A 22,671-nucleotide genomic window follows, 5' to 3' on the forward strand; every position below is an offset into this window, starting at 1 on the left:
GCAGTCGGCTTCTGTAAAGATTACAGCCTAGGGAAACCTTATGAGGCAGTTCTACCCTGTCCTATAGGGTCACTCTGAGGCAGAATCACTAGACGGCAACGGGTTTAAATGTTTATGCTTCTAATAACATAGTTTCAAGACATATAACACAAAACTTAGAAGTCAATGTTGGCGATCTCAATTTCTCTCTCTCTGTGATGATGGAGCAAGCAAACAAGAAAGTCAGAAGGGATAGAGTATTTGGCCAACACAATTAACCAAATTGACCTGATACAGAAAACTACCTTCCAAAATTGTAGAATAAAACCGTTAGGGTAAAGGTTGATGGGGAACTGGATACTTGCCTGATACCAAAGAATCACCCTACAGACAACTGGAAAATGCACACCTGGCTGTTGTTACTTACTTTAATGCGGTGATCAAACTCAGTACCACTCATTTGGGAACAACCAGACGTGGGCCTCCTGATATGATACAATATGAAGTGCACTGCGTCACCAGTGATGTAGTCTAAACACAATATTTCACTCCATTCTAATCAAGCCCTAAGATCTAACTCCTAGTTTACAGGAAAACAGGGGAAAAAGGAACACACTATGTGTCACCACAGGGAAATAATCAGACAAAAAGGGAACCTGAGACCTTCTACAAGACAACTGGCCTGGTCTTTTCAAAAAAGAGAATTCATAAAAAAAAAGGCAGGGGCGATCTTTCTAGACCATGGGTTCTTTAGCTTTACCCTGTATCAGAATCTCCTGGAGGGACTGTTGGAACTCAGGTTAAAGCGGAGTTCCTGATTCAGTAGGTCAGGGGTGAAGTTCCCAAATTTGCATATCTAACAAGCTCTCAGATGTTGCTGGTCCCAGGACCACTCATTGAGAATCACTGCTCTAGATTGTGGAGCCCTGCTGGTGCAGTAGTTAAGTGCTCTGCTGCTAACTGAAAGGTCAGCGGTTCAAACCTACAAGCCATTCTGAGGGAGAGTGATGTGGCAGTCTGCTTCTGTAAAGATGACAGCCCTGGAAACCCTATGGGGCAGCTCTACTCTGTCCTACAGCATCACTATGAGTTGAAATTACCTGATGGCAACAGGTTTACTGGGATCTAGATTAACCAAGAGACAACTGAATGTTATTCCTGATTGGATCTCAGTTCAAAAAACAACTCAATTGTAAAAGACATTTTGGGAACAAATAGGGAAACTGGAATAGGGATTGGCTATTGGGTGATATTAAGAGATTATGCTTATTTTTGATAGGTATGTTAATGGCATATGATTATGAAGGAGAATGACCTTCGTTTTGATAATGGCATTGTCAGATAATGCATTCGTCTGAAGTGGTTCGGGGCGGGGGGAGGTTATATACAGAGATGAGGCAAGTATGACAAAATGCTAACTGTGGAATCTAGGTAGTGGGTGTATAAGTATTCATTTTTCTGTTCTATTTTTTCATTACATTTCCAATTTATAATAAAGTTTTTTTTTTTTTTTTTAAGGAGAATCAGTAGCACTGGAGAGCAAGAGGGACATGAAAATTTTTAATTGTACCATTTCCCCTTTGGTCTGTCTCAGTTGCCAGGTAGTGGTCTGAGCTACAGAGGAAATATTGTGGGGTATTCTTTTGTAGCTTGTCGTGGCAGAGATACAGCTATTGGAGGGGGCTCTATTGTCGCTAAGAGTCAACTCAACAGCAGTGGGTTTGGTTTTTTGGTTTGTATGGTAGACTTTGGAGCCATGGTGGTGGTGGTGCTGTGGGGGACTTTGAACCATTGTAGAGCTTTGCTTTGGGCAAAACTTTGGAGAGTTACACAAGGATGTTGGGTGACAACCAGTGGCCAGGCTGTCCTGTACCCCCAGCCCCACCCCAATGGCTTCCCAAGGCAGACAGTGGTATCTGCAGCCATGATCAGTTTTCTCACAGATCTTATTTTTTCAGTCTGTTAGAAGTAAACTTTACATAAAACATTCTAGCTTGCCTCAAACTTGCTGAATTGGTTAAGGAAAAGCGTAAAGTTTTTAACAAGTTTAGCTTCACTTAAAATGAATATGAAGAAGTGAAGTTATCCTTAAAGATGCTGTTCTAGAGGTAGACTCAATGGAAATATGGAACCTGGAGGGCCAACTCATTCTTTGAGGATGAAATAAATTCATAACAACAAGAGCTGACTGATTTATAAAAACATTCTGCATCCCACTTTGAAATGTGGCATCTGGGGTCCTAAATGCTAACAAGCGGCCATCTAAGATGCATCAATTGGTCTCAACCCACCTGGATCAAAGGAGAATGAAGAACACCAAGGTCACACGATAACTAAGAGCCCAAGAGACAGAAAGGGCCACATGAACCAGAGACTTACATCATCCTGAGACCAGAAGAGCTAGATGGTGCCTGGCCACAACCGATGACTGCCCTGACAGGGACCACAACAGAGAACCCCTGAGGGAGCAGGAGATCAGTGGGATGCAGACCCCAAATTCTCATAAAAAGACCAGACTTAATGGTCTGACTGAGACTAGAGGAATCCCGGCGGTCATGGTCCCCAAACCTTCTGTTGGCCCAGGACAGGAACCATTCCCGAAGACAACTCATCAGACATGGAAGGGACTGGACAATGGGTAGGAGAGAGATGATGATGAAGAGTGAGCTACTTGTATCAGGTGGACACTTGAGACTGTGTTGGCATCTCCTGTCTGGAGGGGAGATGGGAGGGTAGAGAGGGTTAGAAACTGGCAAAATTGTCCTGAAAGGAGAGACTGGAAGGGCTGACTCATTAGGGGCAGAGTAAGTGGGAGTAAGGAGTAAGGTGTATATAAGCTTATACGTGACAGACTGACTTGATTTGTAAACGTTCACTTAAAGCCCAATAAAAATTATTATTAAAAAAAAAAAGAGCTGACTGATGACTGATCTAGATTCCAAAAGTGTTAACGACAGCTGAAGTGATAAGAAGAATCACGAGTCATCACATCACTATAAGCTTTTCAGACAGGGCATTTGGTCAAGAGCCATCCCCCTCGGGGTCTCTTGGTCTGAAAACACAGGCACCTCCCCTTCACCCAGGCTCTCCTGGGGCCACCATCTCTTCCTCCACTGACTCTTCACAAGAAGACCTCTTCCCTTCTCCTTACTAGGAAGCCTACAGGAATTCCCCAGGTATGGTCAGAATTTTTACCCACTTTCCCATCCTGATGATACAAGCAAGCTCCTTCAAGGTTAATTCAACCTCCTAAGAGAACTACTACTGGCCTCCAGGACCTTATCAAGAGACTTGGGATATTTCTGTCTCCCCTCAAAAAAAGAAAGAATTCTCTTTCATGATCAGTTTAAAATATTACTGTTAAAAAGACTATATTTTGCTTGGTAGATCTATGATTATCAGAATGATGTTTTAGAAGTATTATTTACATATGATATCTTCTAAGTAAGTTATTTCCATTTCTTTATGTTCTCAATTGCCCATGTATTGCATTTTAATTTTAACAGTCAGCCAGCGACATTTAGAACTGGAAAGGCAATTTCTGCTTGCTCAGAGACGTATTTACTGTAGCTATAAGACAATGTGAAACTTATTTTACCTAAAAATCGATTGGTCTACAAGAAAGAAGATCTGCAGTTAGCCCTGAAATCACAAGGCCCTTGCAGGCAGAGCCTCTAATCCTCGATGGCAGGCGGCCTCTGTGGCTAGCGACACTCAGTAATTGAGCAAGATATTGCTAGTTCTCCATGCTGGGCAGTATTTCTGGCTACTTGAAATCCAAAGCAGATTTCTTCCTTCTGTTGTGGTCAGTCTGGGAAGGAGGGCCCCTGCCACTCCTGTGACACGTGGGTACCATGCTTGGCTGTGATGCCAGCCTCCCTCTGGCGTGGGCAGAACCCAAGCCCTCTCCAGGCTGGCTGTCCAGGGTCAGTGATGGTGACTGAGTTGAGGGGCCAAGAAGATGCTGCAGCTGAATTTAGCTAAATGACTCATCTCCAAGGAAAATCCACAGGGGAAGTGGCCCCAAGGTCACTTTCTGCTCCAGCCACGGATCAAGCCCATGTCCCGACAAAGCCGTGGCTCCTAGATCTGACTATCCCAGAGAACCCACTCTCTGAACGAAAAGGGTTCAACACAGAACATTCAGTCTACCTCCCGGCTCCCAAAGAGAGCCAACAGCCTCCGTTTTCAAATGAGAATGCACTTTGGAGGAAAACTGTTGAGGATTACGGAAATAGAACTCAAATTGTTTCCACATCTGGAAACTAAACCCAGCAGCCAGCCCCAAGCATTCCAGGCATGTCAGCCCACAGAGAAGCTGCAAGTCCAGGGAGGTGTTTCCTGCTAGTTTGGAGCCCCCCAGCCACCTACCCCAAAGGCACACATAAGATCTCCTCGTTGATGTCCAGCGGCCAGGCGAGCCATACCCCAAGGAAAAGAAAAGTGGCTACCGTAATAGAACACCTCCCACGTGACTAGGGTCTGCTATGTGCTTTACAGAGGTGGTCTCATTTCTGCCCCTAAAAAACCTGCAAACAAATACAGTCTCTTCCTTACAGATGAGGAAATGGCATCCTGAGAGTTTAATCCATTTTCCCCAAAAGTTACGCTGGGATTTTTCTCTCTAGTCCTCTTTGAGGCAGCCCAAAAAAAGGGGGCCATGTAAACCTGAATCAGGAACCATCTAACTTCAATCATCCCATCTAAGTCTCAGAAAATACTTCCCAAGTAGCTGCCTGGAAACTCCAGTTCCCACCAACCACTGGCTTCCCGAGAAAACCATGTGGCCAGGTGTCAGGGCAACTCAAATGTCAAAAGCAGAAGGAACAGGCTACCGGCTGAAAGGGGCACACACCAAGGGCTCTCCTGGCTCTTTGAACACGCAGCTATTTTGGGCTACAAATTACAGCTTTCAAAGATGGGGCTGTTTGAAGTGAAGGCTTAATTACTCACACAGTCAAGAGTGTGTGGGGCTTGCTTTGGGGGCTCCATATTTTATCATCATGAAAAGAGGAGCTAAAAGCTCAGAGCGAAGGCTTGGGATGTGAAAGCTGTCACTGAGGCCAGCTCTCCCCCTCTGCAGAGTCTAGCATATGGTATTCCTTCATTGGGGTGCTCTCAAAAGAGGTGAGACAGAGGATCCCCGAGTTCACTGTAGCTTCAGGGAGAGCACCCCTGGGCCCAGCAGACCAGCATTTCCCCAAAGGGTCAGCACTCTAAAGCCAGGGCAGGCTACTCACCCCAGCCCTTCTTAGCCACAGAAACCAACAGTGTTTGCAATACCATGCAGAGCACCAGCATCTGCTCATAGCCAATGGCCACAGGCTCTACTGGACACGGCTGTTATGGAGCAGGCAGACTGGGACTAGGCAGGCCAACACTGGGTGACTCTCCTCCTCCCCACCTGCACAGCTGCAGGGCCCTGTTTTCACAGGCCTCCCCCGTCCCATCTTCCAGCACCTCCCATCAGCCCAGAGCCCTAGCAGTGTTCCTGGCAGGCTTGGGTCAGGTCCCCTTCTTTGTCCTGTGGCCTTTGCCAGGCCCAGCTGCCCAGACTGCGTGTTCCAGGAGCTGCTGCACACACTGGACGTCACCAGGGCACAGCTGGCCAGAACTCCGTGTGGGTCCACAGGCAGGCTGAGCCAGCTCAGGTCCCTTCCAGGTCTCTTCCGGTAGGGACAGGTAAGGCACTAGGTCTGGCTGCAAGCCAGGCAGGAAGCCACCCAGTGGAATCCAAGGCTATTGACAGTCCATAAGTACCGCCCTTAAAGAGCCTGAGAGCTCCTGGTTGTCCCAGAACCAGGTCCTGGCTTCTCAGACCAGCACACAAAGCCCTTGAGAGGCTGGAGTTCTGGGCCTCAGGACATGATACTGCCACTCCCCTGCCTTCCCCCAACCATGCTCCACTTAACCTCCACCCTACCACCCTCTCCCGCTCCCACCCCCTGCCCCTGTGCCTTGGCACAATTCCTCACTGCTCTGTGAACACCTGTCCCTCGGTGACACAGATCACCGCATCCGGGAGGCCACCCCTGCTCTAGCGCAGAGCCAAGTCCTAGAGCCCCTCCCCATCTCAGATGCACTCACCCCAGTGCACCTTTTCTTTGCTCCCATGACTGTCCCCAGGATACTGGGTGTGGCAGCACACACAGCACCAGAGCAGGACCACACAGGGTTAGTTACACCCAGGCCACCTCATCCTCACTGCTGCCCTCCCCACCTCTCAGATACAATTTTAGGGAGAGAATTACCCAGTGGGAAACCTTTCCATCCCAGCCTTGGCACAGCGAATCCATTGGTTCTTCCTGTCCCCAGCCAGGACTGTGTGGCAGCCTTGCCTCCAGGGGTCCCAGAGGGGTCCCCGAAGCCAACTGGTACAGGTTCTTTAAAAGCGAAGATTCACCCCACCTGTGGCATAGTTCACTACACCCCATACATACAAGGGACTGAGGTACATGCTAGAGACCTCCCTGTAGGGTATCACCACTGCCCCACTGAGGAGGGTGCTGTGAATCCCTGACACCAGACACAAATTTGAAAATTCGGGCTCCTGGCTTCCATCAGGTCTCAAGTGGGAGAAATGGGGGACAGAGAGGAGGCCTGTAACAAAAACAAGGTTTAAACACCGCTGTCTCTCCAGCCAGCATCTTGCTTCTGAGAGTTGGCTCAGTGTGGCCCACTATCAGCTAGGCACCCCTGTGGCCTGTCTCCAGAGCTTGGAATCCAGTTTACTCAGGTTCAAACCCCTGCTGAGAATTTGCATTTCTAACAAGCTCCCAGGTGATACTAATGCTGCTGGTTAGGGACCAATCCTGAGAACCTCCAGCAGAGTAGCGGTTCTCAAAATTCATTATACATTAAGAATAACTTGGGGATCTTGTTAAACTGTAGATTCTGATTCAGTATATCGAGGGGAGGAAATGCACATTATCAGCAGGGTTCTGAACCAGAACAAACCGGATCAAAGCCCTGCCTGTCTCCCCATGCCTCAAGCTCAGCCCCTTTCTGAACCAGAACAAACCGGATCAAAGCCCTGCCTGTCTCCCCATGCCTCAAGCTCAGCCCCTTCCTCTCCCAGCTCTTATGTCTAACCCACTGCTCTGCTCCAGCCACACCCTGGGCAGCTTCAACCTCATCCCTACAGATGGCCACCTGGTTACCACATCCCAAAGTTCTTCCTTGTCTTTTTCCATCCTGTCCCCTCCCCCTGCACCCAGCCACCCTGAATGAGGCGTACCCCTCCCAAACTGCTCAGGCAGGTCTGTTCGCAGTGCTGTTCCCCGCCCAGAACTGCTCCATCTGTCTCAGAGCATGTACTTGGAGCACCCCAGATGGCTGATGTTCCCTGAGCCCTCAGCACTTAGCTAAAAGTAACACAAGGTGGTACTAAACATTTGGGAAAAAACTGGCGAAGAACACATCTATTAAGCACCTATTGCGTGCCAGTTGTTTTTGTGCGTCTGCCACTGTTCACATGAGAGAAGGAGGCTCAGAAAGGTTAAGTAACTTGCAAAAGATTACACAGAGCTAGTAGGGCTGGGATTTGAACCAAATCTGATTTTAATGCAGCAAGAAGGGTCCAAAGAACACTTTAAATGCTTCTGGTGATAGCAGTGACCAGCACCCCATAGACGATTACGACACTCCAGATTGAGGAGCAGCGTCAGGCTGAGCCCTGAAGGCCACGGAAAGAGGGGTTTGCAAGGCTGGTGGCACCAGAATGCAAATTCGAGCTGAAAGTTTCAGGTGCCATGGCACACAAGCCTCCTGGGGCTTACGCCATTCCGCCCATGGGGTGTAACCTATCCCTACTTCAAAGAGGCTACATGCGGGAAGATTTTACAGAAAGGGAGAGAAGAGAGATTTGAAAGAAAATTGTTAAAAGGAAACACATGTGAAAACAAAAACTGGCAAAGTGGGAGGAGGAGGAGGGAAGGAAAGACATTGTTCAAGGATTATAAACTGAGTCAGGAAGTGCTGGTAACACCAATCTCCCTCTGCCGCCTCAGATAGCTAGCGACCTCCTCTTTGCCCTTGTTCCCCTCTTAACACCAGCAGAATGCAACCTGAGATGACTGACACCCAGCAAGGGGAATAAAAGGAAAGGTGCCCCCTCACACAGTCCTGATGACTGTGGAGCCACAGTCCACATCTGGCAGGGAAAGAACCTGAGGCTCAGAAAGGTTACCTTACTTTCCCAAGGTCACACAGCTGGTGAGCTATAAAGCTAGAATCTGAGCCCAGGTGTGCTCAATGTTCACATGTGCTCCCTTGAACCACATCCGAGTATCCCCTCATACAATCCAGCCACGCTACAAGGTAGCTCTACCCTGTTCCCTGAAGAAATGAGGCAAATTATGTAAGTTCTCCAGAGGTTACCTAGTTCCTGTGTTTCATTAAATCCAACATGGCTTTGATTTGAAGATGCACTATTATTTTAAGTACCACCAGAATGAAAAGGCACTGTCAATGAAATTACAATGTGCCAGCAAATGCATAACACATGCCAATATGAGATGTGAAAATGTGCATAAAGAAAAAATTGTCTGTGACTCCAGTGGGGGGGGGGAGGGGGGAGGAATTGCGCCAGTTGCTTAGACTGTGTGTGTGCTGAAAGGCAGACATCAGCTCCACACAGGCAGGTACATGTACACACACATACACACACCGGTTGCTGCAAGAGCCTTCTTTGCTAATACCTGATACAATCTTACAGATAATCACACAAAAATGTACCAGCCAGACCAGCCTTGTCAGTAAGAACCCTATTTCCCCAGAAGCCTACATCATCAGTTCAAGGTTACGTAAAGTTGCTGGGCTAGAGCTGTCCTGACCAGTGCCCCACCAACCTGGCCAGTTTAGCCTCAGCAGAGCTACAGACTTCTGAGAAGCCAAGCTGGAGGGGCAGGCACGCCTGCTCCCTGGAAACCAACCAAGGGCAGACCCCCAGTGCAGCTGGGTGGTAGCACAGTGCACACCTCTCTGGCCCCACTCCAGATCTCCTGGGGCTGCAGCCAGCCAGGGCCGCAGAGGCAGCACTGCTCCAAGCTGGCTGGAGCTAGGGACAGGTGGGTGGACGCAGGCACAGCTGGAGGCTGGAAGTGAAGGGCCCACCCTCCCCTTGGCAAACTGGCAGCCTCTGGAAGGAAGGGCCAGATGCAGCCACAAGCAGAGCCTGGGGAGCTGGCTGCCACCTCGAAATGCGAACATGCTTTGCATCTAATTCACATGTTGCCATGAAAGCACCTGTCACTTAACTCAAGTGACCCCAGCGTCTGCAGAGGCCAAGGTGGTTTATTTAAAACATGGAAGCTGGTGGAAGTGGAGGTTTGCTTCTCCTGTTAAAGGCCCTCAGGTAATGGGGTTTTCCCCCCACCACCTCCTTGTTCTAGTACTGACAGTGCTCCTGCTAGAAGCTTGGGTAGGTGCTAAGGTTATCAGTCATAAGAATCAAACCAGTAGAAGCTTACAGGAACTAAAAATAGCGGCTCACTCGCTTGGCAGGCACTGTTTTCAGTGCTTTACATATATTTACATATTCAATCCCCATAACAACCGCATGAGGGAGGCACTAGCATCATCTTCATTTCATAAATGAGGAAATTAAGGCACAGAGAAGTTCAATAACTTGCCTAAGAGGCCACTAATTGTCAAGTGGCAGAGCCAGGATTTGGACCCAGGCAGCCTGCCTCTTGACCACTACACTTCCCTGCCTGTCTGGCTTCCTAACCAATACAGGGAATGCAGCTAAACAAGTGTCAGGCCTTACTCCAGGTATTTTAAATCTCCCCCATCACCCTATGAGATAGATACTATTATCAACCCCATTTTACAGATGGGAAACAGAGGTAGAAAGATAATCACCTCAGAAAGGTGAGGTAGTTTACCCAAAGTCCTGCAGCTAGGAAGCAGCAGAGCTAGGAACAAGACGCAGGTGTTTTCTGGCTCCAAAGCCTTTTTTGACTTTAGAAAAATAGACACTAGTTCTGTATGCTACTATAATGGTAAACATGTGACGTTAAGTATTTGTCAAAACCCACAGGGATGTACAACACCAAGACTGAACCTTAGGGAGTACCTTTCCACGTGTGATTTGACGCTACTCACTGAGCAAATCCTCTGCCCAAATAAACTTCATTTAATAGAAGGGGGGGTAAGTGAACCTGAACATAAAATATGGGCTTTAGTTAATAACAATGTATCAATATTAGTTCATCGGTTGTAACAAATGCACCACAAGAATGCAAGATGTTACAGGGGAAGCTGCAGCAGAGAGGGAGTGGATGGGAACTCTACAACGTTGCACAATTTCTCTGTAAACCTGAAACCTGCTGGAAAAAAACAGGCCTTGGATGACTGAACGTGAGACAGAGGTGCCTGTGTTTTCAGGTGTGTGTTTCTCCCAGGAAGCCAGCAAGCAGGTAGGAGAAACTTGCTCCGACTTAAGTCTGATGCAAAGAGCAGACTCCTTAGGCCTGTCTGACCCCAAGTCCACTGTACACGGCACCGGCTACTTGGAAAGTGGGTACCCCTGTTATGGTATTAGGCTTGCAGGGTACAGGAGGCTGAGGTGACCAAAGATGACTCAGGGCAAGAGAGTTCCCACCCACTCGCTCACAAACCCAGTTCTGTTTAGGGGTTCCTCTTTTCGGCCCCTTAAAAGAGAAAGGCTCCCATGAGTACGGCTGCAGACATTAACAAGAACTTCCACAGAGCTTTGTTCTCCTTTGAATAATGTTTACATTGATGGGAAAGAACCTACTGGTCTGGGGACATGAAGAAGCAGGCTGAATCAATTAAAAACATGCCCAATAGTGGAAAACTTCCCTGTTTCTTAAAGGAAATCAAGAAGTGGGGTTAGAAGCGTTGGTACCACAAGTTCCGGCCAGCCAGAGCGGATCTGGGGCTAGAGGTCACCTGGACCCCATGACTCTGGACCACAGCACCCTCCTCCTCCAACCTCTGTGCAACCTTTGGCGGATGAATGTAATCTGGTTGCCTACTTCCTCTTCCCACTCTCCTCCCCCTTTCCCAGGCCATGGGAAAAAGCCAGGAAATGATCACCGGGCTCTGGGTGCTCAGAGAGGCAGGTTCTCTGAACACAAGCTCCAGGTCCTAAGTGCTTTTGTGACGGACTCAGCTCCCTAAGAACAGAGCCCCACAGCCCCCTTAGCATACAAGGCTGGCCAGGTGCCCTGAGTCCACTCAGCCATGAATGGAGCCGACACAGATTGGCCACCAAGTTCCATTTAATTAACAGCGTAACGATGAGGACTCAAATACTTGGAGGTGAGGACTATCACCTGCAGTCAGACACCTGGCATGAGAAAATGACCGCTCCAAATGAAAACAGCTGACAAGGGGCGGCTCTGGCGAAGAGTGGGCATTGCCCAGGGCCTGTCCAAGCCCTCAGGCTTACTCTCTGCAGCCCACCACCCAGCGTGGGGCCTCATATCATACTGCCGGGAACTGGTGTCAGGCTAAACACAGCAAACCCTCCAGAGGGACTGAGTGCTGGCCAGGAGATGTGGCCACAAACTCAGTCCAGTGATACCCACCCTCTGCTCAGGGTGCTCCCTGAGTGGGTGCAGGCCTGGGCAACACCAGGAACACAGAGGACACCCTTAACCTTCAGCAGAAGGAGAGATGGGTGGGTCAGACCCAGCCTGGGTGTCCTGCCTGTCTCTTTCTCTCTCTCACACAGCATGGAGACTGAACTCACAGCCACTGCCCAGGTGTATGAGTGCCTTCCTTGGGTTGTTAGGAGAGCAGGGCACAAAACTGTGCTGCCAACTGTCTGTGGGTAGAGGGATGAAAGAGGTAGGACTGAGCACCCTGGACTAAGGGAGATCAAGGAGTCCATGACATTCAGGAAAGAGATGAGAACACAGAGCCCCAGGTGGGGCCAGCCAGAGGGTGCACAAGCATGGCAGCCAGCCTCTTCATGGGTCCTGAGGGCTGGACTTGCCTCCACCCCTGGGAGGAGCTGACCTGTGGGAATAGGGGGATAGGCCCTGAGCCAGTGCTCTGCAGCTGAGAGACACACAGCTCTATGCACATCACTGGGGTGGTTTTTGGCATTACCAATTCATGGGCTGGAAACAGTATCATCTGCAAGAACTGTTTGCACATTCCCAAGGGCAGGCTTGTCTGTCCTTACCGGAGCTGAGGGCAGGGAAGCCCACGGCAGCAACAGTCACACTCTGATACCTCTCCCCCACAATGTGGTTGCCTTCACTCAAATCCCCTCCACAGGAAGGGTCTGAAGACAGCAGAGCACTGAAGTGCATTTCTGTGCCTCGGAATTTCTAGTCTCTTTCCATTCTCCTGCTGGGGCTCCTGGCCGTCACCTGGCAGTATCAGTGCTCTTGTGACCTCTCTGAGCTCACCCCCCTGCCGGCTGGGCTCACTCCTCTTCAATCACAGTGGTCCCTTGCAGTTCCTTGGACACACCCTGTGCTAGCCACATTCCCACCCCATGGCCTTTGCAGTGCTGTTCCCGCTGCCTGTACCTCCTTTGTCAAGCTGTCACCTTCTCAGTGAGGACTGCTCTGACCACCCTACTTAAAAAACACAACAGCTCACCCCCATCACTCCCTTCCCATCTCACTTAAAAACCAGTTGCCAGCGAGGTGACTCTGACTCATGGCGACCCCATGTGTGTCAGAGTAGAACTGCGCTCCAGAGGATTTTCGAAGGCTGATTTTTCAGAAGTAGATGTCCAGGCCTTTCTTCCAAGGCCCCTCAGGGTGGACTGGAACCTCCAACCTTTCTGTTAGTGGCCCAGCACCCCCCAGGGACTCCTCCATCTCACTTACTGCATGTGTTATACTTATTTTTCTGCCTCTCTGCTATCATGAGCTCCAGAAGGGCAGGGATTTTGATGTGTTCACTGCTGTATATCCAGTGCCCAGCAGAGAACTGGCACAAATTAAGACACTCAAGTATTTGTTGGATGAATGAATTCAGCCAGCACTTCCCCTGTGCAGGCACTGTGCTGGGGCTGGTAAGTAGGAACGGGTAAAGGTCTGTGCCCTGGAATGCCAAGTGACAGAGAAGACTGCTGCTGTACCTCGTCCAGGGGTATCACACAACGTTCAGTAGGATACAGGCAGGCCTCCAGGGCAATGCGCCCATCTCACCGTGCCCAGCTGGCCGTGGGACAGCAACGCACATTAATCAAGCTGTGAAACCAAGCAGTAAGGGGACCTGAGTGACTGTATGTTGGCTGTGTATGTAGCCTCATTCATAAGGTCAGTGATTTGATGCCATCAATACCCAGTTACTCTTGACTCAGAGTCAGCAGAACTGACCCAGAGGAAAAAGGAGCCCAACTCCAGGAGTCCTGCATGCCTGACAAGGCCAAGGCACTGTGTCCCAGGGCTAATGCCAGGCAGCAGGCAGACCAGATAAAGCTGCCTCCTTTTCAAAATACATGAGCCCTGGGCAGGAGACAGCACAAGGCCGGAGGGTGGGCATTCTATGCAGATTGTGCCTCCCCTGGGTCCTTGATGCCTCCCTTCCAGAAACTGCTCACTGGCTATTTCACTGGGAGCCACTCCTGCTCCCTCTTCCTCCTTACCCACACCTTAAATACGTAAACAAAAAACTGAGCCCATTGCCATCGAGTCCATTCCGACTCATAGCGACCCTACAGGACAGAGTAAAACTGTACCCATTGGGTTTCTAAGGAGTGGCTGGTGGATTTGAACTGCTGACTTTTTGGTTAGCAACCAAACTTCTACTGCACCACCAGGGCTCCAAAATACATAGGGTGAAGTGAAATTTGGAAGCTTCCTCAAAGCAGGAACAGTGGAGGTGGCCCCAGAAGAGGGGCTGCCAAGCTGAGGAAATGAGGTTTTTAGTCAACTTGCAAGGAGGGAAAGTGCAGAAGGGTGGGCTGTAAGGAGCCCCAGGTGAGGGTGGGGTGTAAGGAGCCCCAGGGAAACAACTAAAGAGAAAGCCCTAGGTCTGGGTCCTACCTGGAGGCGAGGGGGCTGGGAGAGCATAAATGGGCCATTGTGCTTTAGGAAGGGGCACAAGAGATCTGGAAGGAGGGAATGAGGAAGGCAGAGTGCTGGCCTGTGCACCTCCGCCAGAAAGCCTTCAAGCTGTAGCCCAGAGCCTCCCAGTCAGGGGGCCCCCAAGGGAGAAGGCTTAGAACCCTCTGGGCTCCCTTATTTCTTCTTTTTTTTTCCCTCATTTAGCTAAAACTCCTTTCCAAGGACCAGTTACAGGCAGTCTCTCCTACAGTCTTCCTTGAGGCAAAGGTCAAGCCTCCCAGCCTGCTCACCTGGCCTGGCTAGTCACCCTCCCCCACAGTCCAGGCTTATCTCTCAGGCTGGCCTTAGTCATCTACCCATTCCCTCCACCAAAGCCCTCCTCCACAGACATCTGAGCTGTGCTGCCTGCTCCTGCACCTTTCCCTCTCCCTCACCCAGCTCAAATCCCGACTGACTTCTCTCAGCCTCCAGGTCCCAGAGATTGTACACACCCCACCATTAAGTCACGGGAACTCAGAGACAACCCAGATCAAAGCAACTTGCCCAAGGTCTCATGGGAGTTGGGCAGGGCCAGATTAAAAAAAACAAAAAACCCAAACCCCTTGCCTCATAGTGACCCTATAGGACACAGCAGAACTGCCCTATCTGGTTTCCAAGGACAGCCTGGTGGATTCGAACTGCTGACCTTTTAGTTAGCAGCCATAGCTCTTAACCACTAAGCCACCAGGGCCAGATTAGGCACAAGTTTTCAAAGTCTCCCTGTAAACACCTTGAGGGCAGGGCAGATGTGTCTGTTCATAATATCCCCTGGGCCTGTAATCAGCATACCAAGAAAGGTGGCTGAGCAAGGTAAGGTCTGTGATCAGGTGAGCCAGTGCTGGGTGGTGAGACCCCAGTCAATGCAGTGACTCTCAGGTGCTCAAGGGTGGGCCAGATGATTACAGAAAGGGAGAGAGAGATATGTTCCTGCACAGAGATCTGCCCTGCACACAATAGGAGCCCCCTCCTCTTTGAGATTCCTGTGGCCCATCCTGGCAATCACCCACCATGGCCAGAGAGTTGATTCCAACTCATTTAGGAGAGAGTAGAACTGTCCCATAGGTTTTCAAGGAGCGGCTGGTGGAATCCAACTGCTGGCCTTTTGGTTAGCAACCCAGCACTTATCCACTGTGCCACCAAGTCTCCTTGGCAATCACGGTAACAGTATTTCACCTGGGGAAGGGCCTGGGGGTGCCCTAGGGGATATGCCAGCCCCACCCCCTCCCCAGGAGCCTAAATGACGACCACTGTCTCCTTCCACCACCAGAGAGGGCAGAGCTCTTGTGGGTCACCAGAAACCGGCCCAGGGAAGTTGCCACGGAGATGTGTAGGATGAGTGGGGAGGCAGGAATCCAGCCCCCTCACCCTCTTTTGGGAAGGTGGCCTATAAATAAGCCAGGAAACAAACACACAACACCCGCATGGCCCTCAGGGGCAAGTGATGTGTCTTTTCCAACCATCTGTGGGAGAGCAGGCCCAGGAAGGGAAACTGGGGGAAGAGCTGAGATCTGAGGGGTTGCACAAGAGATACGATTGGGGGCCGAGTAGCGGCCGAGTTCCCAAAGGCACAGACTTCGTTCTCCGAAGGATCCCCCCGCCAGGACCTCAGAGACGCTTGTCACCCGCAGAGAAACGGCTGTGACAATAGCAACTACAGGCAGGGTTGGACTCGTCGGCTTTTGGGACACGGAGTTCGAAGGGCTGGGAACCCGCGCACATCTCCAGCCTCGGCGCATCTCTACTGGGAAGGAGCAGAGCCCGGTCCCCGAACCCCCTCGGGGCGAGCGGAGCCACCCGGAGGGATGAAGGAAGCCGGGGAACAGGCTCGGTGCAGCCGCCAAGAACTACAGAAAAACTTCGCCAGCGCACGGCTCCTTTCAGGACCTAGTCGAGCGTAGGGCAGGGCGCTGGAGCAACACCGGCCCGGCAGCCGGGCCCCAAGGGTGGCGTCCCGGGTGAACGACCCCCTTCCCAGCCCCCTGGGTTCCCCTAAAACACTTTTTAAAACTGCGCCAAAGAGAGATCATCCCTCCCTGCGCCCCGGGGCTAGTCCTGCCCAGCCAGCACCTGAGCGCAGCCAGGGACCGGGCAGAGGGCCCGGAGCGGGCAGCGGCTTCCCTTCGGTGGCCCAGCGAGCCCGGACGCAGGTAACCCGACCTCCCAGGCCAGGGCCGAGAGGGCGCCGGCTCCAGGGCGGGAGGGGGCGCCCCGGCTGCGGGGGAAGTTCCGCACTCCGGTAACTTCCCGGCCCCGGGGCGGTGGACCCGGCCGGTGCGCGTCGCCGCAGTCCCGCGAGCCCGGAGCCCTCGGCTGCCGCTTACCTGGCTCCCGGGGGCCGGCGGGCTGCGCATCCCCTGTCCGGCCGCGGGTCGGAGCGCCGCAGAGAGGCGAGAAGCCGTCGGCGGGCAGAGGTGAACCGGGCAGCCCGGCGAGAGCGGGGAACAGTCCTTGCTGCGCGCCGCCGCCGCTCGCACCGCTCGGCCCCGGTCGAAGGTAACGGCCCCGCCCCCACCGCGCCCGTTGCTGGGAGACCCGCGTGGGCCGAAGGGCTCTTTGTATCAAAACGGCGGTGACATCACGAGGCGCTCCGCTGGGGGCGTGGCCTACATGGGGGCGTGCCCCTGTGTGGGCGGGGCTGGAGGAGGAGGAAGCGGCGGCCTGGGAACCGGACACGCCGGGGAGGCGGGGCCCAGGTAAACCCGCCCACCTAAGGTAGGGGCGGGAGGGCAGGTGCTGAGGCGGTGCCGACCAATGGCCGCACGGCCGAGGGGCGGAGCTTAGGCTACTCCGGGCGCGCCTCGGGAGGTGGAGCTCGCCTAGACCCTCTCGAGCCCGCGCTCGCTGCAAAGTTGGTGCCGTCGGGTCTCTGGGATTCGGGGAGACAGAGTTTGTAAGCTCACCCTCCTGCCAGGTAGCGCTGCCCTCTCCAAAGCCGAGCCACTCTCACTGTACGCTGTCACCCGCACTGAGAGATTCCGGCCAGGGCTCCCTGGCTCACATTTGTGCACCCGAACTAAGACCTGCCAACCCCCAAGTCTGGGATCTTCTAAACTGATTTTCATCCCGATTTCGACTCACAACTTTTCCAGTCTTTTCGTGTAAAGTCAAAACTATCTTATCAATCCAGAATCACAAAACAACCAAGCGACAACAAAAAGAACTAAAAAACAGAGGAGAGGACCCCTCCTGCTGAGTCCTACTAATTATAATTTAAATCAGGGAAAAGGTGCCCCTCCATCACTCTTCTCCATGATCCCGATTAAAGGAAGGCCAAATGATGTGATGAAGCTAAACCAGCGGGCTGCTTTGCCTCAGACAGGCCCCGCGAGACAGACAGGGCCAGCTGGGAATTTGTTTGCAGGTAGGACACTGGGGAGAAAGAAGGTAAGAGCAAAGAGCCAGAGAGAGCGGCAGAGAAACTGTGGGTGTGCGTGTGCGTGTGCGTGTGTGTGTGTGTACCATGGTGCTGGACCAAAGCACCCTGGCTGCCTTTGTTGGCCAGTGAGGGCACAGGGATGGCAAATATGGCAGGGGACTTATCTTCCTAGCTGTCTGGTTCAGGGAGACATGAAGCCACCTTTGCTTGTCTCTGAGGCAAAGCAGCCCACCAGGGCTCCCAGGCCTGCTGGGTACTTTCCAGAAGGAATAGCATTAGCTGCAGAAGTTTGGGGGGGTGGGGGGATAGTCCTGATCTAGGCTGTGTGAGAGGGGAGATTGGAGGAGTGGGAGTAAGGTGAACTCCACTCCCCGACCCTCTTTGCCTATTCCTTGTGGTTCAGCAACCTGTGCACAGAAGGCGCAGACTGTTTCTTACCCTCCTTCCTGCCCACTCTCACGGTCCATACACACAGAAGCAGCAAACAGCCTTGCTTTGGAGTCAGACAGACCTGGGTTTGAATCCTGTTTTCCAGCTGTGTGTCCTGGGACAAATTATTTAACGTCTCTGAGACTCAGTTTCTTCATGTGTAAAATGGGAATGGCACAGCCTACTTCATGGGTTGTTATATACTTAGCACAGTGAGTACACTTGGTTTAGACATTTGTCAAAGGTGTGGTGAATGAATGACCCCATGCGCTCTTGACCTGTTCTGTCTGCCTTCCCTGAACCTCTGAGACCTCAGCTCAGAGACCACCCATGAGGTTTTATGGTTGTGGCTGAGTCCAGGAGCTCTGTCTCAATTTCTCCTCTTCACTTCCAAGTCCTATGTTGCTCTTAAGGACTGCTGGGCTTCAGAAAGCAAGCCACATGACAGGACAGTCCAGAACTGGGGAAGAGAAACAGAAACCAAAGTGATCTTTGGTCCTTTGGGTCCTGGCTTTCTGCCAGCAAAGGTCAGCAGATAAAGTCCAACCTGTCAAAGCCTCCTTGCCCCCAGCAGGGGCAGCCTGATCAACATTTTCAGAGATCTATAAAAAGGGAGGAAACCCTGGTGGCGTAGTGGATAAGTGCTATGGCTGCTAACCAAAAGGTTGGCAGTTTGAATCCACCAGGTGCTCCTTGAAAACCCCGTGGGGGCAGTTCTACCTTGTCCTATAGGGTCATTATGAGTTGGAATCGACTCGATGGCATTTTTTTTTTTTAAATAAAGGAGGAGCAGTGCTGGTGGGTGCCTCTTTATTCTTCCCAAGCGGTGTGGACTGGGAGGCATCTCCAGGTATTTGTCCTTCAAAACAGAGTGACAGAGGAAGGTTACAGATACTAGCATTGGACGCTACTGGGTGTGAAGCCTGCCCAGTTCTAAAATGTACCATGAGGAAGTTGTTCAATGTTTCTGAGCCTCAGTTTCCACCTCTATAAAATGAGAATGAAACCTTCCCTCTTTCAGTCGTGAGGATTAAATGAAATGATAAAATATAGGCCTAGTACAATGCCCATTGTGCTGCAGGCACTCGATAAACAGGAGCTCGGTGTGATTACCAGCAGCATTAAGGAGCCTCAGTCTGACTCTGTGGTTATATGCATGGGCTCTCCACCTCGAGGGCTGAGGGTCAAGTCTTGGCTCCAACACCTTGTAGCTGGATCACCTCGGGCAAACTTAAATTCCCAGTGCCTCAGTTTCCTCATCAGTAAATTGGAGATAATAATAGTATGGCTTTTAGGGCTATTGTGATAATAAGGACTCATTAAATACTTAGAAGAACAACAACAAAAAACCCAAACCCCTTGCCATCAAGTCGATTTTGACTCTTAGTAACCCTATAGGGTTTCCATGGAGCGCCTGGTGGATTCGAACTGCCAATCTTTTGGTTAGCATCTGAGCTCTTAACCACTGTGCCACCAGGGCTCCTGGAAAAATAAACAGTAGCCATTATTAATTATCATCATGGACAAGAGGCTAGGAGGACGTGAGGTGAGGATCAGAACCTGAAGCACTTTGTGGAAGGATTTAGGACACTGACTTTTGAGGGGAGGCTCTGACACTTTGCACTAGGGCCCAGGGAAGCAGTGAGAGTTGGTGGGGGCGCGGGGTAGAACTAGAGGCTCTAGCCCAGGCTAGGGCTCCAGAGGGCTTGGTGTCTTTGATTCAAACGAAGGCTTTGTTGTTGTTGTTGTTGTGTGCCATCAAGTCAATTCCAACTCATAGCAACCCCATGTGACAGAGTAGAACTGCCCCACAGGGTTTTCTAGGCTGTAATCTTTAAGCAAGCAGATTCCCAGGTCTTTCTCCCTCATAGGGGCTGGGTAGGTTCAAACCACCAACCTTTTAGTCAGCAGCAAATGCTTAACTGTTGCACCATCAGGGCTCCTAAATGAAGACTAGGAGAGAGTTATTAGGAAAAATAGCTATGCTTCCTGGGCGCAGCCTCACCTCCGAGGTTTGAGGCCAAGAGAGTTAAGTTGGTTTCCATGGTCCCTTAGCATAGGTATATTTTAGACATCATGGACTCAAACCAGTTTAAGCTAGGAAGACTCTCTGGATTAGCATCTAATGTATTCTTCTTCTCTCCATTTTATAGGTGAGAAGATTGAGGCCCAGAGAGGTCTAGGCACTTGCCTGAGGGAACACAGTACAGTGAGGTGTTAGCAGACATGGGGACTGAAACTCAGGCTACTGAGTACCTGAAACTCAGGTAATGACTGCCCACGCGAGGCCTCTCCTTCGTGCTTTGACTGGGATGTGTTACTGACGAGGGTAAGACAGGCAGGGGATGGAGAGCAGAGGGAAGCTTGCCCAGCACTGTGAGCCTCCTAGACTCTCCTAAGGGTCTGACTTGCCTTTTCAGGAGAAAGACTGATCTCATTAAAATATGGAAACCTTCTCCCAGGGAATGAATCCAAGAATAATCTTCAGATAGCAAGTCACTCTGATTAATTCTTTTTATGTCATGACACCGATTCTGCCGTTGTTGATATGCGAGTACTCCCAAGACGATGGATGCCGAAGCCAAATAGAAACAGACAGAACGTTAACAGTTACATACTCCAGGAAGAGACAGATTTGGGAAACACATGGCCATTTGGTTGATACAGGTGAGGCCGTGTCTACCTTCCTCCTGCCATCAACATATACAAGTTAGCTCAACGAAATACGGTGTAAAGAGGCAACACTTTGCACGTGTCTGGGGCCATATGGAAGTACTGGCTAAACATATATAGTATTGTTATAACTATAATGGAGAAAGAGCCCTTTTGAGCATTACTGAGGGTTAACATTAGTTAAGCAACTCATCTGTCAGTTGGTTGTACTATGGTGGCTTGCATGTTGCTGTGATGCCGGAAGCTTTGCCACCGGTATTTCAAATACCAGCAGGGTCACCCATGGTGGACAGCTTTCAGCACAGCTTCCAGACCAAGACAGACTAGGAAGAAGGACCTGGCAGCCTACTTCTAAAAAAACTGGCCAGTGAAAACCTTACGAATAGCAGTGGACCACTGTCTTGATAAAAGTACCGGGGGATGAGCCCCTCAGGTTGGAAGGCAATCAAAATATGACTGGAGAAGAGCTGCCTTCTCAAAGTAGAGTTGACCTTAATGATGTGGATTCAGTCAAGCTTTCAAGATCTTCATATGCTGATGTGGCATGACTCAAAATTAGAAGAAAGGCTGCAAACATTCATTAATAATTGGAATGCGGGATGTATGAAGTATGAATCTAGGAAAATTGGAAGTTGTCAGAAATGAAATGGAATACATAAACACCGATATCCTAGGCATTAGTGAGCTGAAATGGACTGGTATTGGCCATTTTGAATCGGACAGTCATATGGTCTACTATGCTGGGAATGACAAACTGAAGAGGGATGGTGTCCCATTCATCGTCAAAAAGAACATTTAAGATCTGTCTTGATGTACAATGTTGTCAGTGATAGGATAATATCCACACGCCTACAAAGAAGACCAGTTAATACGACTATTATTCAAATTTACCCACCAACCAGTAATGCCAAAGATGAAGAAATTTAAGATTTTTACCAACTTCTGCCATCTGAAATTGATCAAACGTGCAATCAAGATGCATTGATAGTTACCGGTAATTGGAATTCGAACTTTAGAAACAAAGAAGGATCGGTAGTTGGAAGATATGGCCTTGGTGATGGAAAGTCTCTGACTTTCCATCCAGTGCTCTCCAAGATAGACATCAGTCATTGGATAGGACTGCAGATATCGGTCCCACCTGGTCAACATTAGCAGGGCTTAGTTCTGTCCACACACAGCGCTGAACATTATTTCTGTCCATCCATAGGATCACCGGCTACTGTCTTTCACATGGAAAAGCCTGCAAACAGCCAGCTGGGACTGTTACACAAACACTTGTCTTCTCTCACCTCTCTCTTTGGAGGTCCCTTGATTCCTCACTTTGAAAGTGTCAGCTGTGCCTGTTAAATCTCAGCTTTCAATTCCTGGGGACAAATTCAACCTCTGATGACAAGCTGTGGCTTAGGAAAGGGAAATAGGTATAAGCAAGTAGGCAGGACCCTGAGGTGCCAGATGTGTCTTGACCCTGAGTAACTCTGGGAAGTCATTCCTCATCTCTCACTCAGGAAAAAATGGGAGAGATCCCTGAGTCTCAGAGCCCCTCCTCCGCAGGGTGGGACAGCCTCGCTGGACAGCAGGGATTGTTCCAGGAGACCTGCAGTGAGCTCACATCTTCCTGGGAAGAGGAGAACATCCGTGACCACTCCTTCCTCTGCCTCTTCCTCACCAAACCCCATGAAGATGCAGGAGGCCTGGTTCTGGGCTCTCCCCCACTTTCTGAGCTTCCAATTCTTGGAAAATCTGTGGCTTGGACAAGACATCTCTAGGGTTCCTTCCAATTCTACAACGCTGTGCTAACTCAGGAACAGATCTTGGACCTAGGTGCATGCCCCTTTCCATTGGCAAACACCATGATCGTGGTGACTGTCCTTTGCCAGCGGTGCCCTCAGTGGTCTGGCCCTGGGGCCAGGTTTCCTTGTAACATCTGACTGGAGGCTAAGCAGACAGGGCGGGTCCTGGTCTTATTGACTCTGGAACCCAGGCTGAGTTTTCAGAGATGCCAAGCTCTATTTTTGTCAACCAGTGCACATGTGATCAGTGAACGAGTTTTCTTACTAATTCAAACCCAACAGGGGGGGAAATGATGAGAAAACCCTCGTTTCCTCCTTAACAAACATTTCCTCTGACTCATTCAATCATCAGAGAAGAGGAGGTGGCAGGGGCAGAGACCAA

The 22,671-nt window shown here is 50.5% G+C and overlaps 1 protein-coding gene across 4 annotated transcripts in view; it reads right to left on the minus strand.

The window, feature by feature from the left end:
• RAB11FIP4 (RAB11 family interacting protein 4) overlaps window positions 1–22,671 on the minus strand; it is a 119,809-nt gene that overhangs the window by 30,292 nt on the left and 66,846 nt on the right. The window contains exon 1 of one of the 4 annotated variants that reach the window (XM_023553451.2): window positions 16,343–16,448. The exons of 2 other annotated variants lie outside the window; for them this stretch is intronic. Coding sequence is in view for 1 of the 2 variants with exons in the window: in XM_023553449.2 (XP_023409217.2) it covers window positions 16,343–16,372 (30 nt within the window). In the remaining variant the exon portion in view is untranslated. Of the gene's footprint in view, window positions 1–16,342; window positions 16,470–22,671 lie in introns of those variants that run through there. One more of the 4 variants, XM_023553449.2, reaches the window with a different exon arrangement.

The sequence above is a fragment of the Loxodonta africana genome, chromosome 18 (genome assembly GCF_030014295.1).
Source record: "Loxodonta africana isolate mLoxAfr1 chromosome 18, mLoxAfr1.hap2, whole genome shotgun sequence".
Taxonomy (NCBI): Eukaryota; Metazoa; Chordata; class Mammalia; order Proboscidea; family Elephantidae; genus Loxodonta; species Loxodonta africana.